Raw genomic sequence first — 23,337 nt, forward strand, 5'->3', positions numbered from 1 at the left:
TCTGTTCAAAATGGTTTGGAGAGCAAGCTAAAAGGCTGAAAACAGTGCAGTATTTTATAAATAAAATGTTTTAAGGAAGGCTCTGGTCATTCTGCAAGACACTTTGGGTATCTATTTGAATGAAAATTTCCAAAGAAAAGGTGCATTTTTGTAAAAATCTCCTGACATACTGAAAAATCAATTAGATTTGGAAGTATGAAAACAAGACAAGAACTCAATTTTCATGTGGGTCAAGTGAGGACAGGAAAGCTGGTTCTAAACATCTGATGAAAAACAAGACAGGTTAGAAAATGAGCCAAACTTTTCAAGATGAAAAGGAGCATTTGAAATAAAGCTATTTAAATTGTGAGCGGTAAAGTCAGTGCACTGGGCTTGGACATCAAAAGTTACAGTTTAAAAGAATCTCTCTCTCCCAACCTTCTCAGCTTTTTAAACTTCATCATCTTCACCAACAAAGACATTCTTGAGATCACAGAACTAAAACTCACAGCCAGCATGAAACCTGATCTAAGCCTCAAAACACGGTTGGGAGCTTCAGCTCCATTCACCGATATAAACAATTATTCCTTCAAATTAAACAAGAACAGGCCAGCTACAATTTCACTACAGCCTTTCTGCTTTAAACTTTGAAAGTTTGACTTATGCAGTATTTTCATGTTTATACTTGCCCTGCATTAATTTCAAATTTACTAATCCTATTTCCTTAATGCTTTCCATTACATTTCTATTGACAGGTTTCAATGAAAGTAAAATATTGATCAAAGAGGTAGCAAAATGGTAACACTAATTTTAGTCCCTTCTCTGATCAAAACTCCTTGCATTTTAAAGAATGGACTTACAACACAAATTTAGACTGCACACCAAGAGATTAAAACTATACAAATTCTAAGTAAAAATTAGTTACTTAAATTTATTTAGCTTGCTTGGGGAAAAATTCTACAAAGGTGAACAAAAACCCCATTAAATTTTCTATTTACGATACAAATAAAAACAGAGATCAGGATGCAGAGATGAGTGCTCCACAGAGCTGCCTCTTAGGAGTTTTTCTGTACTGCTTTTTATGGTCTTGATGCTTTCCCCACAGCTCAGTTTTCCAGAGGAGTTCCCAGACTTACCCTACAACCATGTCCTTGGGTCCTGCAATAACCGTGCACACTCCGTCTTCGCAGAATTTACCCACCAAGCTGTGAGCGTGCAAGTGGACGTATTTCCCATTAGTCACTAACTGGACAATCACTTTTGCAGGTCCAACATAATTGCAGATCTGTAAAGAAATATGTTAAAAATGTGGGATAGTTTGCTTACTGTTTTTTAAACATGGAACAAGTAATGATTCCAGGTGAGTATTTTCTGTCAGTTAAGTACAATCAAGTTTACATGGGAGAAATGTATATGCATTTCTTAATGAAATACAAATGGCAAACTAACTGTATCAGATCACCACGTTCTTTTGCAATTAAACTTGACATGCAAATGACAGAAGCACTGACCAAAAAATCTAAAGGCAAGCCTCACCTGTTTCTTAAAACATGAATCTCACTTTTACATTCTGACCATTTAGTCCACACTGCTCTCCTTAAGTTTCAATCAGTAAACTGAATTCACAATAAATATTGTTACCCATTAAGAAGCATATAGAAAATTAAACTCAAAATACTGCATTGTTTAGCCCAATTCAGAAAGACTTTAAAAATTACTTTTAAACATTATGATTGTTCTAAAACATTTTGGCCACATTACAATGACTCCTCAGGTAGAGATTTTACAGTGAATAAATTCTAAATGAATAGGCATTTTGTTAGTTCAATGGACTTCATCAACACTCAGTCCAGTAAATATCTCCCTTAACTGTACACAAAGATATGTAATGAAGTCACATCTAGGATTTTGCTGGACTTGAACTATGATAAATGATATGGTTTCTTTCATATACTCAATTCTCAAAGCCTACAAACCTTTTTTTACCCCTTGCCACAGTTTCTAATCACCATACATTTTTAACAGCCTTTAATAAATATCAATGCCTCAAAAACACATCTAAAATTACTAACAACATACCATACTGGTAAGTTATTTGCTTTACATATATTATTTAGAGCTTTATTTTCTTTCCTCACTCTAAGGCAGTAATACTCCAAGGCTGTTATGGCTTATGCACCACTTTCAAATTATGGTGAACATAAAATTACCCCACTTTTTAAAAAGCAAACATTACCTTCCCTTCCAATTCACTTAATTAACCCTTTTATCAATGCTGGGCTTTTCCCCCTCCTCCTCTAATTTTTCTTCTAATTTGCCTTGGGCCAAGTTCTTTGTATTACAGCAGCTTATAGATCTAATCAACCAAGGTATTAAAGGATCACGATAAACATTAAAGTGATGAATCGGTGATGAACTGAATATTTAAGGTTATATTGTTGATAAAATACTGATAGCGAGGGATTGCCTCAATTTCACCACATTACTGAGTCCTGCTAGCTTCCCTCACTCCAGTTAACCCCTCTCTTGAACCCACCCCATCACAGCTGAAACACTTTGCATATGTACAATGTGTGCCCTCCCCGCCTTCTTATTCACAGCTGAAAACAAAAAAAAAAAAATCTCAACTATGAAGAAGTTCCAGAAGGAGCAGGTGTGCAAAAGCCCCCTCATTACCCACTCCTGCTAGGTAACTGCGTAATACTGCAGTACATTTTACAAGCAGCAGTTTCTAAAATACAAGACAGAGGGCTGATGCTTCCCTCCTGTTTCCACATTAAAGTCTGGACTGAAACACTACAGAGATGCAGGATAATCACTGCTGGACTATTTCTGTCATTTACCAGCAGAGAGAAAATTCTTATGCACCTTTCACAAAGTAATCTGAAAATAAAAACAACTGCATTTGGTGCTACAGTATGTCACCACCACTGCTACAATTAACTTTTCAAAAAGGTAGCTTTAAAAAAAATATTTCCATTTTACCCCTCACTCAATCAGCCTTTCCCTACTACAAAGCTCCCAGCACATCTGTAGTGCTATATTCACTAAGAATAACATAGTGTTCTGGTGTCACATCAGAAAAGTTCAAGACAATCCTTCATCAGCTGTAGAAACCACAGTGAAACTGGAGGCAAGACTGCTGCACGTCAAGGACTTTCCAGCCTCTGAAAGCACAGATTGCAATCTGCTCTGTTACTCAGCTCAGCATGATCTTTGCAGCCTCTCCTTCTCAGGGGAAAAACAAAAGGGCTCCCAAAATGTAATGCCTTATGTAGGTCATAAGGCAAGACATTTTTGTCGCCCAGTCTGATGTTCTATGCTGCAAGAGGACAGAATGTCTCTGAACACCTTCTACCTTTATTTCTTATACACAGACTTTCCTAATTGATTTTGAGTCATTTGGGATAACTTGGTGCCCAGGAAAATAGTGTGAGTGGTTAAATATCCTTATGTACCATAAATTAAATCTGAAATAAGTTTTCAATGTCCTCAAATCATGCCACAATTTCAGAATAATTTAAAATTAATTCTGGCACTGAGGTATACAAGTAACAATCAGCTTTTGCACAGGAACTTAAGAAACACTGTCAAAGGCCTGAAAAGGTAGAAAGTATATTACAATGCTGAATAGGGATTATGGTTTTGACACAAAAACAGACTCAGCATGAAGAGGAGATAGCATGTGGATGCTGTATGGCTCAAAATCAGAGCTGAGATCCAAAAAGCAACTACTGAACTTTAAATTAAAGGTGAGGGGAAAAAAGAAAAGAAGTTCCTGGGCAGAGTATAGCTGTAATACTTGATTACATCCTGTACCTCCTGAAGCAGCACTCAATTGATCTGATAAAGTTAAAAGGCTGCAGGCTTACATTTATCTGCTCTTTCTGTTTGAGAGATTTGTCTGACAGATTAAAAGGAACCTGTAAACTCGAAATTGAGTCAATTTCAAAACAAGAGTAGAAAGTTTTTTCAGTTATTTCATGTCCTCCTGTAATCCAGATCCCAGCCAATTTTTATAGGTTCCAAAACTTCACAAAAACTTTAAAAGAACATTTTCACACTTCTAAGATGTTTTTTCCAGTTACTCTTACAAGCAAGAAATGAAACCAATTAGTCAACAACAGGAGCAAATGATGGAAAAGACCAAACCTACAATGCCAGCATTACAAAATCACCTATTTCTCTTTCCAATTCTTTTCTTAGAGCAACTGCAGCCCCAGCCCTGCCTGTCCTTCAGTGTGACTACTGCTGTCCTCATTAGGCATGTACAAGAAGTGTTCCAAAGATGAGGCATCACTCACTCTTTATAAAGAGTCTGTTTTTACAGAGCAATATCCCTCTTTTTTTCAGTTGCTAATTAAAGACAAAATATTTCAGATGTGGTACAAATCATGTAGGCAACTGTGTACTTACTTAATAGATTTAAGAAAAAGGAATGTAAGGTATTTTAAACCAATGGGAGCTGAAGATCTGATCCTCTGACTGTGAGGTCACTCTAATGGCAAAAATATGGAGCTGGGTGCTCTGCTTTACAAGCCCATCTGAAGAGATTCTGTGCTTCCTATTCAGCTAAATCAGCCTTACCAGTAAAAAGCTCAAATCTCACTGAATTTTCAGTAGATTTTTAAGAGGGGTAAAGATTTATTCCAAGAAAAGTCTGCTTTTCTTCTCCCATGTTTATTCCTTAATTCAGCTGTTAGGTGATTTTTTGACTTGTAATCAGCAATCTGTATCACTTTACATTTAATTCCTATTGGATGCGAGGAGGAAAAGCAAATAAATACGCTCCTTTTGTCACCAAGGCTCATCAGCAAAGTAATTTTCCATAAATTCTCCTCCTGAACTCAATGTGCTGAAATCCCTAATTCTGAGAAGAACTCTTATCTCCAAACTGAGGTATAATTTGGGATAGCCTCAGGACATAACTAGCTGGGCAGTTCTATTGGTGTGCCTGGGTTCAGGGCTGCCTAACTGGTGTGCAGCTTCAGTTCACAAGCCAAAGTGCTCCACAAACTCTTGTGCAGAGAGATGGTGCTCTTTAGCTCAGGCACACCTCTGAACTTCGGGCTGGAGCTCATTTACATCCAGTTCACAAAGAACAATGAACTAGAGACTGCAGCCACCCACATAGATTTGCCCCCAAGGAGATGAAAATTCAGGACATTTCTTTCTCTCTGCTATTTTCAGCAAGTTCTTGTCACACCTGAAACTGGATCAAACACTTCAGTGTAAAACATGGATCTGCCCACACGTTTATACATGTAAGGTGAGTGGAAATTTTCTGCACAAGTTTTATCACATTTTTTCAAATGTATAAAACCCAAGCAAATTATAAATAAAAAAAATTGATAGTTAAGCATGCTGGTGATAATACTAGACTTTGCTGGTTTATCCTTTCTTTTTATGCTACTGATTGCTTTTTTCCCTGGATAAAAAAGTAATGATGAATAAGCGGTTCAGCAGCTTTGATTGCAACTATTCTATACAGTAAAATTTTCAAGCGTTGTGTTACTTGCACTAAGTACATGAAAATGAAATTTAAATTAAGAATTTTAGGTTGTAATTATTAAACAATTTCATTGTAAAATGTTTATTATCTACAACTTCTCTGCTCTCCATATTGACATGCAAAGTTATATAGAATCCTCTGAATATGCAAGACGTTTTTGATATATTACTCTTAGCAAAGACAGGGCTAAACAAAGGAACATAATTCCACAAATCATTAAAATAATTAATGCAATTTTTGATATTACAGAAAAATATACACTGTAATCTAGACTCCATTAGTCAGGGCTGTTCCATTAAACAAGAGGTTTTACACCAATTCCAACTTGCTGGCCAGTGCAGGTTTGTTTCATGATTGTTGCTCGCTTGACATGAAGTGTAAAGACTGGCATTGCAGAACTGCCACATTAACTCCTGACCTACACCATCTACTAATATACTATACAGGGAGAGGTTAAACAGGTAATTAAATACCAAAATACCTTGCTTAGAGACATAGCACAGTCTTTAAAACTCTAGCCTTTATGTGGGAGATATGCCTTGATGTGTTCCAGCTTAATTTAAAAAAAAGGGTGAAATTGAACAGTCCATATTATGCAAGAGGTTACATCCCATAAATGTGTTTTCTTTTGGCCTCCAATCCATCATCCTATGAAAACAGAATAGGGAGACTGCAATGTTTTTTTGCACACTGAGGATGGCTATTTTCAGGACACCCCATGGTAGCTACTAGTAAATTTTGAGAGTTGGCTAAATTCTCACAAAACAGATCTCACTGTGAGATGCACTGACCACACTATGGCCAAGGGTTTAAAGATCTGTCACAAAACCTCCTTTATTACAGTACAGCCAAAGCTCATACTACTATCCTTTCACTGCATTGTGATCAACTAATGTAGGTTTTATAGTGAAAACGCTGGCACAAGAATGAAAAAAAAAACCCACTAAAATAAAAATAAAGTTTAAAAAATCAAACCAAAACAAAAAACTCCAACACAACAAAAAATTGCAATTTTCAATTGTGCTCCACTCAGTTACAACAAAGTGAGCACAATCTGACAAAAGGCAGAAAAGACTTACAGGAAAAGGTGTGAAACACTTCTGTCTTTATTGGCACCACTTGAATCAAGAACAGGCACTAACAAGCAATGGCCTTGAGGAATTTACTTGTGTTCCCTTACCAACCTCTCCCAACAGGTGTTGCCATGTGGGGATTTGTACTAGGAAAAAAACCCAGATGCACACAGTGGGATGGGAGGGAAGGGATGGATGTGTGTGTGTGTGTGTGTGTAATCTCTAGATGAAATTAAAAAATGGTGATCAATGAAAGTAGAAAGTTTGAATGGAAAGCCAAAGAACATTCTGCTTTCTAGTTCACTCAAGGAGAAATTCCATTTCCTGTATAATTCCTTGTCATGCTACCGTGTGACCTACCACACCTTTATAAAGTATCTCTTGTATTATTATCATTACAGATTGGAATCCAAAGATCTGGCTCAACTGAAATAAGTTATTTTATATCTGAACATTCCAGTGAAATTTCATTCATTGGTTCATCATTACTGTCAAAATAGGAAAGAAAAAAAACAAGTAGATCATTTGCCTGGGCTGGTAATTTTTCCTCAGAGTTTTGCAAGGCTTTATGAAATCAGCTTTCCCAGACTCGTCTCAATTCACAAGACTATCAGCCCAGGCTACCTCAGCCATTGCTGATTATTTTCCAGTATGTTATGCTTATATTGGTTCATTAAGAGATGTAGCTGTTCCAAACTCCAGCCTTTCCCAAGAACTGTGGATGAGCTACATAAACTGAAGAGAACAACCAGGAGTGGCACACACCAAGGCAGAGGTTTATTGCTTGCCACTCTTCCCTCCCCTTCTTTCCCCATAAAGGAGTAAGAGAGCGCCAGAATTAGAATACATTAAGAAATAACACCAGAATTAGAATACATTCACCCTGCTCCTTAAGCAAATTTGTAGTGCAGCTGTTCAAAGATGTAATGCAATAAGACCAAGGCTTGCATTTAAGTTAAAAAGAATACTGAAAAGACACAGTGTAGCTTTTCCATACTTCCACAGAAAAAAAAAACATTTGCTGCGAGAAACATAGGCAAAGACAGTTCTCCAGTCTCAGAATGACTCATCACTTTTCTAATCTTCATATTGTGCCTCCATAGAACATTTCTTTGATTAACATATTTGATTTTTTTCTCTGGGGTGGGGGGGAACCCCACAAAAAAAGTTCAGTGAACACCTGAATATAACACCGTTCCTATTAAAATGAGAAGCTCTATGTTTACTTTAAAGGAATTAAGCTCCTAAGAATGGAGTACCCTAGAGATACTGAATAAGGGGTAACATGGACAGGAAAAAAAGGGAAAACTTGGTATATAGCATCCTAGAGTGAAGTGGAGTAATTAAGTAGACTCATGCTTTGCAATGGAAATGGAGCAACTGAGCAGCTCAAGCCTCGCTAAAACTGCACCTTAAGGAAGAGCTCCATTAGTCTGCACAATGGCAGTGAGGTAGTAGGTGCAGATAAGTTGCTGCTCAACTGCTGGCAGATACAAATGGTGCCAAAACAAACCCACACATCTTAGGGCAACTTTATTTTCAACATCAAATGTGAATGCTGGGATTGAAATGTAGTCTGTCTTGAGCAACTTCATACAAATTTATGTTGCTAGGCAATAAGGCCCTATACACATACATATGATGACACTTGCATTGACTTCAGAATTAATGCTTTATGTCCTTACTTTGACTTGAGGGTATGATTTTTTGTTCTTTTCACTAGAGGCACCAGGAAGTCCACCGTGTGAAGGCCCTTCACATACATATCGGAAACGAAATCCCCTCTGTGGAATAAAGGAAAAGAAACTTGAAAGCTGTACAGAAACAGAACCAATAGAGAAATAGCACACACAAAGATGAACACACACCCACAAACAAGACTCACCCAAATGGAAAAGTTACAATTGCTCATCCGTGGAAATGCTGAGTGCTGGTTAATAAAGCATCACTGAACTGTAGCCCTAGAGAACATGTTCTATTCTCACTTTAACACACAACAGCATCCTCATCTTTTCTTTCAGTTAAGTGAAGATATTTTGAAACAGAGAACTACTTATACTTTTAAAATAGGATACAAATTCACATGTAGAGAATGCAAGAGCAGATACTCTCTCATTGCTGCTAGGTAGACAAAATTGAAACAAAGAAAAAGGAAGTCCAGAGCACCATAAAAGAAAGTACAGGGATGAAATAGAAACACTTCTTCCTTCTGAGAAAAACGTATGAAAGCTGTATCTCCATGTGAAATCCAGAAACAGGACGAAAGCTTCAGGGGAGTCTGTCTGGGTTTCATCTCAGCTACGTAAGTAGACATCTGATTATACTTTAGAGAACTGCAGGATATTGAAAACCAGTCCACAGCACAGCTGTCCATCAACTCCATTGATTAACATCCCCTTTATTTTACATGACAATCACTAAAGCATGGAAGATGCAACTCTTAAGCAAAAGTGTCTAGTAACTCTAATTAACAATATATTTCATGTAGTCCTCAGTTTTGCTTTCAGATCTACTCTCCAGTCCTGCAATTTCTGGCAAAATCCCCATCTTATATAGGTTCCCAGTGTTCAAATAGCACCAGTTAGTCTTGTGGCCTTTTCCAAGAATCATTCAGCTTCTTTCTAGTAGAAGACAACTCCGAATTTGAAGTCTGTATTAGCTGAAAGTGAACAACGTGCCTTAAAATTACTCCATAATATTGAAGCAGAAACTTCAGTACCTATCTCACCAAAGCCTTTTCAGGCTAAGAACTTGTTTACCATGCAAATGTAAACTTTTATGACTTTTATTCAGACCTCACCAATTGCCTTCCTAAGGTGAGCTGAGTGACCCAGAGTACTGTGCATGGAGTGCCCAGCTATGATGAGCTTGAACTCAAGCTGATCAAAAGGCAAACCTCACTGCAAAAGGCACCCTCTGCAGTCAGGACACAGCACTCTGCTGATGGATCACCCTCATCACCCTGCTGTAAGCCCCTGCCCAGCTTGCCACACAGGTACTCCATGAGAGGAGCCACTTGCAGAGAAGTCCCACATGGAAGCAATGGTTTCTCCTTATGGACTGTGCACTGCAGGCTCCACTGTGCAAAGACATGGCCTGATTCGGGATGAACTTAAAACAATGAGGAAGATGCAGCATATTCTTCCAAGAGCTCACAGCACACTGCTGTTTCACTTGGTGCTGTGATGAAGAGCCCTATTCCTGGAGGGATGCTCCAGCACAAAAATGTCTTTGGTTTGTGATTGAAACCAATGTTCTCCATTGCCTCCTGCCAGGAAGACTGGATTGCAGTATGCTTCTGCAGAAGATCAAGAGGAGGATGGGACAGCTTTTAGCCACTGCCTTCCCCTGTTTACTGAACAGCTATATAAGGTAGCATTTTATGCAATTCACAGGAAAGGCACCTCCATACTTTAGCAGCTTCAGGAGGAATCCTTGTAATTGCTGGTGCCACCAGTCAAAGGGAAACAATAATAATACCCTGGCACACTTCCGGGCAATCTTCACCCAGCAATTACTTTGTACATCAGCTGCATGAAAACTAACCAGTGCATTGAAATTACTTCTTTGCTGTCAGAGGAGCATGGGTCAGCATTTGCTACATAACAGAAAAAAAGTTTCATTTGAGTACTTCATTTTTCTTCCATTATTCAAAGCACACAACTATAGCTAAAAGAATCTCAAAGGACAACTGCATTTCTTGACAACAAAACACAAGTCAGAAGTTCATGTAACTTGGGAATTGTTTTTATTTTTAACTTCTTGTATTTCAACAACTATGAAACAAATCCTAAAAATCTTCCATGTTTCATCTATTAGTTTATGTTTCCAAATACTAGGATACTGTAACACAGTCACTTCTAAGATGAAGAGTCTATACTTAGCAAGGTATATTTTTAAAACCCTTAAGAGTGGTTTTTTTGTATTTTGACACTTCCAGAGAACAATAAAGATGAAAACAGAACAAAAACAGGAAATGCTTTAACTACAAAAGTAAGAGTTAAAACTCCTCACATTCAAGTGCCACATTTGTTCTGAGAGCTCAGACTTTTCTGTGCTCTTTTTTATTTAAGTCTTAAGTTTATTCAAAGCTGAATGTAGTAATATAACTACCTTAGACATTTTCAAAATGTAGTCTTGTTCTTACCTGTTTTGGCTGTTCTATGATTTGAAGATATGGTCCATCTGCTAGCATAAAAGAAAAAAAGAAAAGTATTAATAGAAATTGTATTTCCATTACTATAATTAATATATAACTTGTAGGGGTAAGACTCTGTCCTTGAATGACTTAAGATAAAATTTTTGAACGCATCTAAGTCTCTTCAGACTTAAATTTCAATAAATTATTTAATCATTTGGCAGTCTGTCACTCCCAACTAAAGACCAGTGGAATAAGAAGAGAAAGATTAAGTCCAAGAAGTTAATTTTAGCTTTGAGAGCCTAAATGGACAACTGATCACTCATTTAAAACTTGCAACGGTGAAAAAGAACAGGATCCTTGCCTTGCCACTGACAGCAGTCTGGCTTCTTGAGCTAAGGTTAACTTCTGTATTTAAGCCCCTTGGGCTCTAGAGACTATACTCACCAGCTTTTGGCCCTAGGGCTTCCTACAGAAGAGGTGCTTTTGAAAGTCAAGAGACAGCCAATGGGAAACTCTGAGGCTTGAGAATACAGGAGGAATTCAAGCTGTCTCAACATGCCCCAAACAGTAAGAATTGCTTTAAAAAAAAAATCCTGGAATGGAGAAGACTAAACAATTTACATTCTTTTAATAATTTCAGATACATTTTTAAATACAGTGTATTTAAACACGACTGGGTCTCTAAAAACACTGAATACACTCTATTTGACTACAAACACAGATTCTATATTGAGATCATCTTGAGCATGGTGCCAATACACAGGATTATGTTCTACTAAAATTCTATTTGTGTCTTTTAAAGAGGCTTCATTAAACAACTTTCAGTCTCATACAGGGGCTAACTTCATACTATAAACCTCATTCAAAATTCGCCAGTTTATATAGCTTTTGAGTAGGCCCTAAATCTAATGAGAAGTCAGTGTCACCAGGGCTAAGCATTCATCACCTGATCAAAGCTTAGCTCCAACTTTGATCATTTAGATTATTTACATCAAGAAGGAAATCTCTATGGGTGGATGGCTGTGAAATCTCTTAAAAATGCAAGCCACTGATGAGTCTCAAAACAACAGTGCCAAGAGCTATGATTACTTTCCTCTCTCTTGCTAAGCAGTCAAGATGATTTGTATTTCAATGCTAAAAGATCTGCTGTTTTCAAAGAAGACCCCAAATGACAGCTTCACTGGGAATACCTACATAATATTTTTCCAGCAGTATTCCTGTTGGAATTCTGTATTATCAGTTCTGCTCTGTCACAGGTATTAATGCTAAGGAATCGAGCACAGATCTTTACAGAACAAGCTTCTCTCAACATGGAAGTTTTAATAAATACACAGTAGATGAAATTAGTATTCTACTACAGCAGTTAGCTGACTCAGCAACTGAACTAACTTCATGTCAAATTTATATTACAAATATTATAAGTCACAACAATTTCACATTTAAAGAGAAATTATTTCCCAAGTCCACCAACTGTACTTTTCTTTGAAAAAGTAAACAATGCTTCCTAAAGTAATGAAAAACAATTGCCTCAAGACCATATATACATAATCTTGCATTATAAAGCAGGAAAAACGATTTGGTCTTCAGGAGCTCTAAAAGATGTAGAGTAATATTTAGCTTTGGCCTTGTGATTCAATTTTTGTCTGTAACAGACAGAGTCAAGATGAGCTAAGCTAGGTTTAAGCAATGTATCAGCACTTAAATTTAAGACCTCTTTTCACAGACCTCTAACCCTCCTCATGCCTTAGGTACCTGACAAGTTATATTTTAACAATCCAGAAGCTATGTATTTTCTGGGCATTGGCAGAAATAATGCACCTAAAATACAACAGTGTGCAGTTCAACTTTCAACAAAGCCTCCAGGGCATGATCTGCCAAGTAATTGTTCTTTGGCTCTTTTCCTCTTAGGAATTAATTTTCAAGACATACATGTTGGGTTAGCACAAAATACTATTGCTTTCTCTCAAACATTAGTCAGAAAAGGAAGTGCCCTCATCCAGTGGCTAAGTGGCTGCAGAAGTCCCCCAGGACACATCACACCCAAATTACAGCATAAGGAAATTCAAACTCCTAAGAGAGGCATATGCACTATCTTGGTACATTGGAAAACTAAAGAAGAATGCTTCATAACACTGAAATGGTTTGACCTGGCATGGCACTTTTGAAAACTCAGGTAAATTTAAAACTTAGGATTGTGATTATTCTGACCTCTTGGGAAAAAAGGTTATAAAAACCATACAAATATATTGATGAAAAAATCATAATGTTTTATATACCAGCACTAGAAAAGTGCAAAAAAGATGCAGTGTAAATGTACAAAGCCAAATTAGATGTCTGTTCTCATTAAGCCGCATTATACAAATAACATACCAATGTACTTAAAAGAGTTTTTTAAGGTCTTATTTTAATCTTTGAGTTCCATGACTAAAGATTTTCCTTTTCTTTTTTTTCTTTTAACAGTGAGTAAGTAATTCTTAGGTATAGCATCTGAACCAGACACAAATAACAGTACAGAGAAGGCATTCTAATGCAAAGCACTTAATATCTGAAATGCTACCTAAAATTAAACCAGCAATGTTCAAGAAAACATCCAGGCATAAATGGCATATTGCTTTGATTATAAAAAAGATTTTACTTAGTGAAAGATCTCATTTTCACTAAGATCTCCTTTTCAAGATCTCCGTTTTCACTGAACTCTCTGTACTTCCCAGGGGCACATTACACAGCCTAACATTGGCTATGTGTGGTTCCTTCTTTCTCTCATCCTTTCCCACAAGGAAAAGAAAACACATTTAGTGTTTTGCACACAGCAGTTCTTAATATTTTGTTTCTATTAGTAGGCGTGTCTTTGTCTCAGCAGACAAAGAGCAGGAACCTGAGGATGAACACCTTGTAAGAAGAACTAAAAATGATGAGATTTGTGATGATCCTTTGTTCCAGCCTGGAAGGTGCTTGCTTTAAGTTCTTGTTTAAGGAGAGCAACCCCCTTTTAAATGCTAATCAGCCACAAGAAGGAACACTACTTAATGCACAGCTTATGTTCCACTTGCGCCCTACAGAGAGGCTGAAGGACGCGGTCATGGAGCTGCCTCTACACAGGCATGGCTCTCATGCCTGCCAAGAGCCAGGTTTGACCGGAGTGCTCCTGGTGCTTTGCCTAGCACTGTGAGAGCTGGGAGGCCAAGAACTGCATCTACAACATGTGATTCTCCAGCCTGGAGAGGCTTTGCCACATCCTGGCCATGTTTCAGGGCTTCTTTTTCTGTGTTCTCGCCTCAGTTGCCACAGACCGACTCGCATCCCACTCCAGTCTGAGTCACAGTCCCACTTCCCCACGTCTTCTTCAACTGCCAAGTTTCTTCATTTTCCTTCCTGCCTGAGTCAGAGGCCCTCCTGCCCCTTGACACTCCCACCCCTTGCATTCTTCTTCTCGACAGGCCTCACCCTACACACACACACAAAGGAGCACCCATCCCAGGCTTCCCCTCAATTCCTTCCCTCCAAAGCAAAGTCAAGGAAAAAGAGGTCTGTCAGGCTGGTGGGATATCCCTGCAAGCCTGGCAGCTCTGTTGGGCTAGTGGGGTCCTGTGTCTAACAGCTTCCTGACTACCCAAAACCATTCCATTTAACCCGCAACAACCAGCGAACAAGTATCCTCCCTCACATCCTCTCTGCTGGTGGCCTCCAGAACAGGCATGGGACCCTTGTAATTTTTCTCTCTGGACATGAATGGAAACACTCGTAGCCTGCAGGCTTTTATTGTTAAATCCCACATCAACTCTCTCGTGTCCATCCTGGCAGTGCTACCTTGCTGCTGAGAGCTCAGACTGGAGACCTAGTGCCCTATCCTTCCTAAAGCCTTGTTGTAGCATTTGCATGTCCTACCCCTCAGGGATTCCCCTGCACAGGAATACCCTCTTGAATCCCAGCTCTTCAGTGTTCAAAGTATGATGTTTAAAGCAAATGGCACATGAGACTTTAACTTCTTCCCTTGGTTCACTCTTCCAAACACAAGCACAGGAGATCTAGAAAGAACACCAGGACCTTATGCAAGTCTGCCCAAGCTCCTGAGGATTAGGGCCACTACTGTGGAACAGGGAAAATGAACACATCTCATTTTTGGTGGTGGTCTGGTCTCCTTGAACCTCTAGTATTATCTGTCTCTAAAAAAAATGAAAAAGGAATTTTAAGTTCCTTCTTTTCCCTGTATAAGTTTTTCATTTTTCACAGCAAATGTCACACAGGATTGGAAAGAGGAGGTTAAAGAAACAGCAGAAAATTAATTTTAGCAGCCTCCAGGCAATACTGTTCAGCTCCTGATGGCTCTGCTTCAACTTCAAAGTTTTAAAAACACACCACCTTAATGCCAAGAGCTAGTTAGACCAGAGCCTCTTGAAGCAGAAACAACTAGGCAGTTCCCAAACCCACCTCTACCTGGGGCACATTACGTGGCTGTAGATGACCTTGGATCATCATGAGGGAATACAAAACATCCAAAATTACAAATCCCTTAGCTCAGAGCTCTGCCCATTTCCCCTCCAATGTAAGGCATCACTTTGTTTCTCTACTACACAGTGGACATCCCACTGATGTGCACACACTTTTATTCTGCCTAAATGCATGCTGTGGATAATGCTCCCTCCATCCCCAATGCCACTAAGGATCAGTACCTAACCTACATAATCAAAGGCAGGATTCTTCCCAGCAAGCCAAAGAAGAGGCTGACTTCATGAGGTACTGGCTTTTCTGCTGGGAAAACTTGAACCACTTAACTACTACATCTTTAGAGCCAAAGTAACAAAAAATGTTTAAAACAGACATACAAGAGAGAAAAAGAAGCAAAGGCACTTGAGCACTGACAATGATGTTCAGAAAATCAGTGCCCCACCATCTCAGAGGTTTTCTACTATTACTGTAAATGTTAATGTAGCAGCAGAACATCTATCACCAGAAAGTCCCCAAATTCCCCAGCTACTTGTTGATTTAGCCCTGCTGGCACGACACAGCAATCCATGGTTATACATTAAACCAGTCTGCCAGTGTAATAGGTCTGACATTGTGCCTTTATGGATGCACAGACTAAAAGACATAGGCACCACAGCCAGATCATGAGGAACAATTAATGCCTTTGGTTCTTTCTGCTTTTATCATCCATCTGTCCTTGAGAAAAATTGTTTTATTTCACACTCTCCATATCTCAGCTGGAAGTACTTCTGGAAAACCCCACATGACTTTTTAAACTGACTTTGTTGAGTAGAAAGACATCATTAGTTCCTGCTTGAAAACCACTAAAGTAGAATACGAAAAATTATTACATTATCTTTTAACTGAAGAGCCAGTCCATAGTAACAATGCAGCATATTTTCAAGAAGGAGAGGAAATAAGCATTACTGGGATACTGTTCAAGAAACAAACCAACCGTGACATCATCAGATGCAGCAGAAATGATCAACCTTTTCTGATTTTTTTTTAATTAACTTTTTGCTTGTGATAATCTGAAATCCATGATCCATTATTGAATCCCATTTTGTGCACAAGGAACTTGCCACCTATACTGCAGCAGTAGACAAGAGCAGCGGCATGTATTAAATAAAAGCCTTTTTTGAAGCAATTTTTCAAATTAAGGACAGAGCTAGACTTAGCCCAGTAAGAATTTTCTGCAGCTGCAGAGCTCAGTGAATCCTTGACTCCCTGACATGTTTTTTGAAAACAGCTGTTTTCTACTTTAGATGGGACATAGTTATCTGAAAATTAGTTTTATATATCTGAATAAATTTGTATTGAATGAGTCTGGCATGAAAAATACGGAGTAAGCTTAAAAAGTACATGTAAAAGAGCTAATTACAGGGAAATTTCAATAACCTTATTTGTTCAACAGAAACTGGGATAAAAAAATCCCTTGGTCTATAATGTACAAGCCCTTTAATACTACACAGATGAATCTTACTGAATGATCTTATCTGCCTTAACAAAAATACACTGTAAACAAATGATTGCAACATTCATTTGCTGGATGTTTTTCCATATTTGTCAAGAGTTTTGCTCGTGAGAACATTTTATCTTGAAACAGAATGGTCTGTACCATGTGTTTCTTGATACTTTCTTGCTACTACTCTTTTAAGAAAACAAGGAAACACTAAAACAGTAAGCCTGCTTTAATTTTTATTCTATAAGCAGCATTTATTATTACTTTAGGATGGAATTTTACCTATGAAGGAAAACGTTAAATACTTATTTCATTTTACCCTTAACACTTTCACTGCTGTGAACTGTATCAAATCCTGCAATCAGAAGTGGTTTGCACTTTCAACTGACTAAAGTAATTTGCAATACCTAAGACACCAGCTACATCCTAATACAACAGAGTCAAACAGATAACAAGAGAAAGCTGTCATGTTAAAAGACTTGAACAGCTATATTGGAGATTTATTTTGAGAAAAAAAAATCTTAAAAAGTTTAAATTAAATTTTATTTCCTTCTTCCTTTTGTATCAGCTGTTCTAATAGACTAAGCAGGAGAAGAGAGCTTTCCAAATTAATGCAAGAATTAATATTTATAAAGAACTTTAATAAGCAAAACCAGACCAAGGTTGATCAAGCAGCTGATACTGACTGAGCTATTAAACACTTGTAATTGTTCTTACTGTTCTGGAAGCATACTGTAAGAGTTGCTTATCAGACATTTGCAGAATACCATTTGCTTATTTTCAGTGGTCTGTTGCAAAATCTGTATGAGCTTTCAAACTAGTGTTATTGTTCAGGAAATTGTCAGGTGCTTCTATTACCACACTGCCACTTCACAGGAAACAGAGAAGTCAACAAGAAGGAAAAACACATTAGAATGGTACAGGAAGTTAATATTCTCTGCATTTTATTACTGAAAAACAAGCACCTTAAGAAATACTACAACAAGTGCAACAGCATTCAAAAGGAAAAGAAGCACAGGTTGCAGTCTGCAAACTGGCAATAGCAACATGTAACTCGCTGAAGGTTGAAATTCAGAAAAAAAGCCTCAGCAAAGTAATTTATAAAATCGGGTCACTCAGAGCTCTTTGGTCACTGTCCTGGTTTCACCTGGGAAACTGCTGAAACTTTCAGTTTCTGTACAAGCCACAAGAAAATCTCATTTGTCTCACTGCTGAAAGTTTCATGAGGGGAAGAAAGATGCAAGATGTAATAAAAAAAAACTAGTTGACAACCTGCAATCTACCATTCTGACACACACGTTGGTAAACAAAAAAGGCTCTGAAAAGGACTTCTCAAAAGAAAACAAACAGGAAGAATGAGCAAGACAATGGCACCATGGAATAGTGAGGGTTCCTACCTGTTCGTAGTGGTAAGTCTGCAGTGATGTAATTCGTGCTGTTAAATAAAGCATTCATTCCCATGAACTGATCCACCGTAAACATCTACATTGAAGGAAAATACTCTTCATTATTACATATATGCACAGCTGCATAAAACATCTATCAGCAAAGCACTTCAAAGTTCTCTGCAAATATTGAGACTGCAAACACCTTGCTGAATTGCATAAACATTTTATAGCTATTTTATTTTTGTTGGCAACAGCACTGCAAGGAGACTGACAGCACCGACCCAAGTTTCACCAGAAACATGAGACCGCACCAACCTCAGCACAGTTTCCAAACACCCACTTTGCTTACCTGCACTAACAACTATAAATCCTAATGAGCTTAGACAGTAAATTCTGAAAATCTAGCCCTAGATGTCTTACTAAGAACCTATTCTGAAAATCTAACCCTAGATGTCTTACTAAGAACCTATGAGTTTTCATTTCCACTTCTCTGATCAAACCCCACCAGACTATATTCCTTATGTAAATATATTTACAAGCTCTAATGTGAGAAAACAGTACATCCAGATAAAAGTTGTTGTTTTGTTTTTGGTTTTTTGGTTTTTTTTTTAAACATTGTTATGTCCTAACTTACTGTAATTGTTGTCAGATATAAATCTATCTTTTTCCAAAGTGGAGCAAGCATAAAAGAGAAAACAGCTGCTTTTTGAAAATTAAGGTGAGTAGAAATGACCTGTTCTTCACTTAAGCTTTTCACCCACACACCATTCTCACAGTTCAAGTAATTTATGGAATGATCTAAGAAGATCAGGAAGAGCTCCTGAAGAGCTAGGCCTGTAGATCTGCATGAGTGAAGCAACGTTTTAGTCATCACTGTTAATGCAAACATCAAAAAAATTTACACAAAAGGGCCTTTTAGGACAAAAGGGGTTTTATTTTCAGAAATACTCCAATGCCCACCACAAACGAAATTCCAGAGAGGTGTCACAGGCATGCAGGGTATAAAAATAAGTATTTTTTTAAACTGTTTAATTCAGCAGGCCTAGCTTTCCTTCTCATTTCAGCCATTTAGCCAGTGGCAAGACACTTTACAGGTCACATAAAAACCAGCTCAGGGAAAAAAGCCCTGATATCTGCCAATGCAGAATGATTTTCTATATCCATATTAAGTCTAGGAAACTACAAGACAGTATGAGAGAAGGACAAACAGACAGCCAGGAGAGGATATGGGGATACTGAAAACACGGAAATTCACTTACTTGGGGATCAGATACTCCCATAATGTAGGAATCTTCTGCTGCCATTTTAAGTCCTGAAACACAAAAACATGATTAGAACTCTTTTTTTTCCAATGTAGAGCAATAGAGAAGCCTAGAAAGCATTCAGAGTTAAAAGCCCAATCTCTGACACTTATTATTTTACTCATAACATTAATGATTCCTAAAATACTTCCAAAATTCCTCAGTATTTGGAAGGGACAATGTAAGGAGAAGATAGGCTACAGCTAGGATTCTCCATTGCCTATTGCCAAGAAATAAAAAATTACAGTCAAAGTCCAGAAGTAAAAATTTCTTAAAATCAGGAATTGTTTCTGTCTTTGCTCTGACTATTCTGCCATTAGACTTTAGGCAATATCATTACCATAGAAATAGCAGAACTCTTTCTTTTTTGTACAATAAAAATAACATTATGAGCATTCCTGAATGAACCGTGTGAAGGTTCCCTTTTCTTATGAAGTATTACTAAATGCAAATAAAGATGCCCAAGAAAGAACAGACAGCATTAAAAAAAAAATAAATAAATAAAACCAGCAATCTGTTATTGACTAATTTTGGACACCTTTCTTTCCAGGGATCCACAAGTGCTTAGGACACATAACAACTCTGAGCTGACAATGACAATTATGGATGCACAGCATCCATCACAACTCTTTCTCACAGGTCTACATGTGAATTCTGAACACTGGAAAAGTTTGCTTGGTTGTTTGCTACTGGGACCAGTAGCGGGCCAGAGGTAGAACCTGTGATTTTTTCTGAGGAATTTATTAGGTCTCTTAGAAGATACTAGTATCAGTGTTATTTCCTTTCATGTAGATATTACTAAAAGAACTACAATTTCACCTATGCAGAGCTCACTAAATAAGGCTCTCCAAGGGAGTATCTGAAAATAATAGTAGGACTATTTCAAGGGACTCATGTCTGCATTCAACAGACACTAAATAAGGTTAATAACTAACAGAAGACAGAAACAGGTCACTGGCCCTCATATTCTACCACAGTGAACACAAGCCATGTTTGCCAGCAAAGAGAACTGGGAAAACCTACTGCACTATCAAAGAGAGGTGCAAGAGATCAGCAAGCCATCAAAGAAAAACTGAGTCACTATGTACCTTCTACAGGAACTAGAAAGGCAATTATCAAAATGAAAATTGGAATACTTGGGTACTTCACCTTGATGGAGGCTCAACTCTACTTGCTAACAACCTCCAAAGACAACACAGTTACCAATTTCCCACAAAGTAGAAAATGTAAATAAAAATATAATGGAGAAATAGGAGACACTTCCCAGATTACTTCAATGAAAAAGATGCTTATGTGGGTACAACTGTAGAAAATAAAAGTACCCAACTGACTAAATCAATTTTAGAAATATTTACAGGGCAGAATTTATTTGTAGGATTTGTGCAAATATCGAATAAATGGTCATAAGATTTCAGCCAAAAATTAATAACAAGCAGCCAATATCACCAATGCTGTACTTCATCACCTAATACAACACGATTTCAGCAAGATAAAAAAACCACCAGTCAATCACATTAGCTCATAGGCACATTCCACAAAGCATTATTTTCATTAACCATTTGCCATTGTTATTATTCATCTTTATGGAAAAAGTCAACATACAAGGCATGATAAAACCTTCAGGATACAACAAAATTTACTAAGATGTTTTTATTTGACTTCTGTTCTGTAGAAAAATAAAAATAACATTATCACCAATTGACAAGTTACTTAAATCACTGAAATAACTTGTAATGTTCTTCTTACTGGATGATGTAGACAGAAAACAATCTGAGGTCCTCAACAGCCAGCTTTATTTTACAAAGTGTCAGAAAATACCCACCATGCTACACCACCCATCTTGCTACACCCTGATTAGGTAACTGTGAGTGCAAGTGCCAGGTTTCTTCTGCAAAAATAGAATAAAAACTAGCCCTAACAATCTTGTTTGGTGATGTCTCATATTTAAAGACTTAAAATTTCATCTGTCACATATGCAAAATTGTGTTCCAAAATCCCAGAGTTTCCAGATGACATGGTAAATATGCTTGTTCAGAAAAATAAAATATTCTGAGGAGCTAACATGAATGGCATCTGCCCACTTGCCTGTTTGCTCGATGTATACTTTGCCAAACTTTCAAACAAATCATCTCATAGCTTCCTCTGTAAGCCACAGGATAAATGTAATAGTAGGTTCTATTTTCTTGGCCCTTTTCTAGTTCCTCAGGCTGCACCCCTCTCCCTCCAGCAGAACTCTGGAGGCAAAAATCAGTGTCCTCACACCTGCCACACTTCTGGTCACATCTACAATACATGATTTTCCAACAAAGTAGAAAAATAGCACAGAGGCATTACTTCTGAAAACTTCTTATTTAAAGTATTTTGATGTAAAAATTAAAACCCATTTACGAAAAAAAAAAATTAGAGTTCTACGTCCATCTGAATCAGTCCTTCAGTTTCACCTGTGTTGAAAACAGTAATTTCTGGCTTTTTAGCTGATGCAGTGAGCAATGTCATGACACCAGAGCAGCGGCTTTTAAAGACATTCCCCCAGCAGTGCTACGTTCAGCTCTGGGCTCTTCAGCACCAGGAACACATGGACGTGCTGGAGTAAGCCTAGAGGAGGCCATGAAGATGCTCAGAGTGCTGGAGCACTTCTCCTCTGCAGACAGGCTGGGAGAGCTGGGGCTGTTCAGCCTGGAGAAGGGAAACCTTAAAGCACCTTCCAGCACCTGAAGGGGGCCTCCAGGAAAGCTGGAGAAGGACTTTTCACATGGATGTGCCAGGACAGGATGAGGAGGAATGACTTTAAACTGACAGAGGCTGGGATGAGATGAGCTATAAGGAAGAAATCCTTCACTGTGAGGGTAGCAAGGCACCGGAACAGGTTGCCCAGAGAAGCTGTGGCTGCCCTATGCCTGGAAGTGTCAGGTTGGATGGGGCTTGGAGCAATTTGAAAAACTTACTGTAGTGGAAGGTGTCTCCACCCAGGGAATGGGTGGGCATTGGGACTAGATGGTCTTTGAGGCCCCTTCCAACCCAAACTACTCCATTATTCTATGAACATGACACTTGGAAGCAGCAAGGTAATTACTGACATACCACCCACTCAGCTGTAGGTAGGTACCAATGAATGCCCAACCAGGTACCAAACACTACCTCCCCCACATCGTAAGTGCAGATGCCTCTTACTTGAGATCTCCTGTGTTCAGGTCAGCTGCACAGCTTGGGGGAGTGGTTAAAGACATTCCCTCTGGCCTGAACGTTAAGACAGTGTATTATGAACAGATTATAGTTTAGATGTGCAAACACACACCTTTGTGTATGTAAACTCACACTTAATTGCCTTATCAGAACCTGGACAAAGATTAATCCAGCTGTTTAAAATAACCCTTCTAAATTACTGAAAACACTCAGTTTCACTATATTTTGTCCTCTCCTAAACCAAACAGATAACAAGTGTTCTGGGAGCCCTACCTTCAAATAAGCAGTTGTCTCCCTAGGATTTATTAAGTTCACCAAGCCATACACTTCCTCTTACATGGAAATTGATGCAAATCCAGGAAGTCAGCAAAATGATCAAAACCCCAAAAAGACAGAGAAAAATAGTTCTACCTGTGTGACCTTTTATTGGCCTCTTCCCTTACTGCTCCAGTTTCTAAGCACCTTTCCCATTTGCATCAGGTGGTAAGATTAGCATCTACCTCGAGTAGCTTTGTTCATTCTTTCATTATATGAGCTGTATTACAGTTCAGAGATTGCCACCTCACTCATTTGAAGATGACCAGATTAAAACTGCTTTGTGGAAGTTCATGTTATTATAGATGCCAGCTTCCTGCGTAAGATCCAATTCCCACAAATTGTACTGCAAACTAGAATCTACAATAAAAAAATACCCCAACACCTGCAGACCACAATCAACCACAGAGATCTCCACCCTGGAGACTGAAGTTTTTCAGATAATGGGGCACAGGAAGCTAGACATTTCAATTCACAGTATTTAAGTGTGAAAATTCAAAGGTCAGTGAAGAAACTTCA

General features: G+C 38.1%; 1 protein-coding gene across 4 annotated transcripts in view; it reads right to left on the minus strand.

The window, feature by feature from the left end:
- The window catches only part of NFKB1 (nuclear factor kappa B subunit 1), a 57,664-nt gene that overhangs the window by 26,961 nt on the left and 7,366 nt on the right, over positions 1–23,337 (minus strand). For 2 of the 4 annotated variants that reach the window (XM_021531451.3, XM_021531450.3), the window contains exons 2-6: positions 19,279–19,331; positions 18,029–18,113; positions 10,712–10,752; positions 8,250–8,348; positions 1,116–1,264 (exon numbers count right to left, since the gene is read on the minus strand). In XM_021531451.3, the coding sequence (XP_021387126.1) occupies positions 1,116–1,264; positions 8,250–8,348; positions 10,712–10,752; positions 18,029–18,113; positions 19,279–19,323 (419 nt within the window). In that variant the 5' untranslated portion in view covers positions 19,324–19,331. The remainder of the gene's footprint in view (positions 1–1,115; positions 1,265–8,249; positions 8,349–10,711; positions 10,753–18,028; positions 18,114–19,278; positions 19,332–23,337) is intronic. The other 2 variants (XM_077782958.1, XM_021531449.3) reach the window with 1 other exon arrangement.

This window comes from Lonchura striata, chromosome 4, assembly GCF_046129695.1.
Source record: "Lonchura striata isolate bLonStr1 chromosome 4, bLonStr1.mat, whole genome shotgun sequence".
Classification (NCBI taxonomy): domain Eukaryota; kingdom Metazoa; phylum Chordata; class Aves; order Passeriformes; family Estrildidae; genus Lonchura; species Lonchura striata.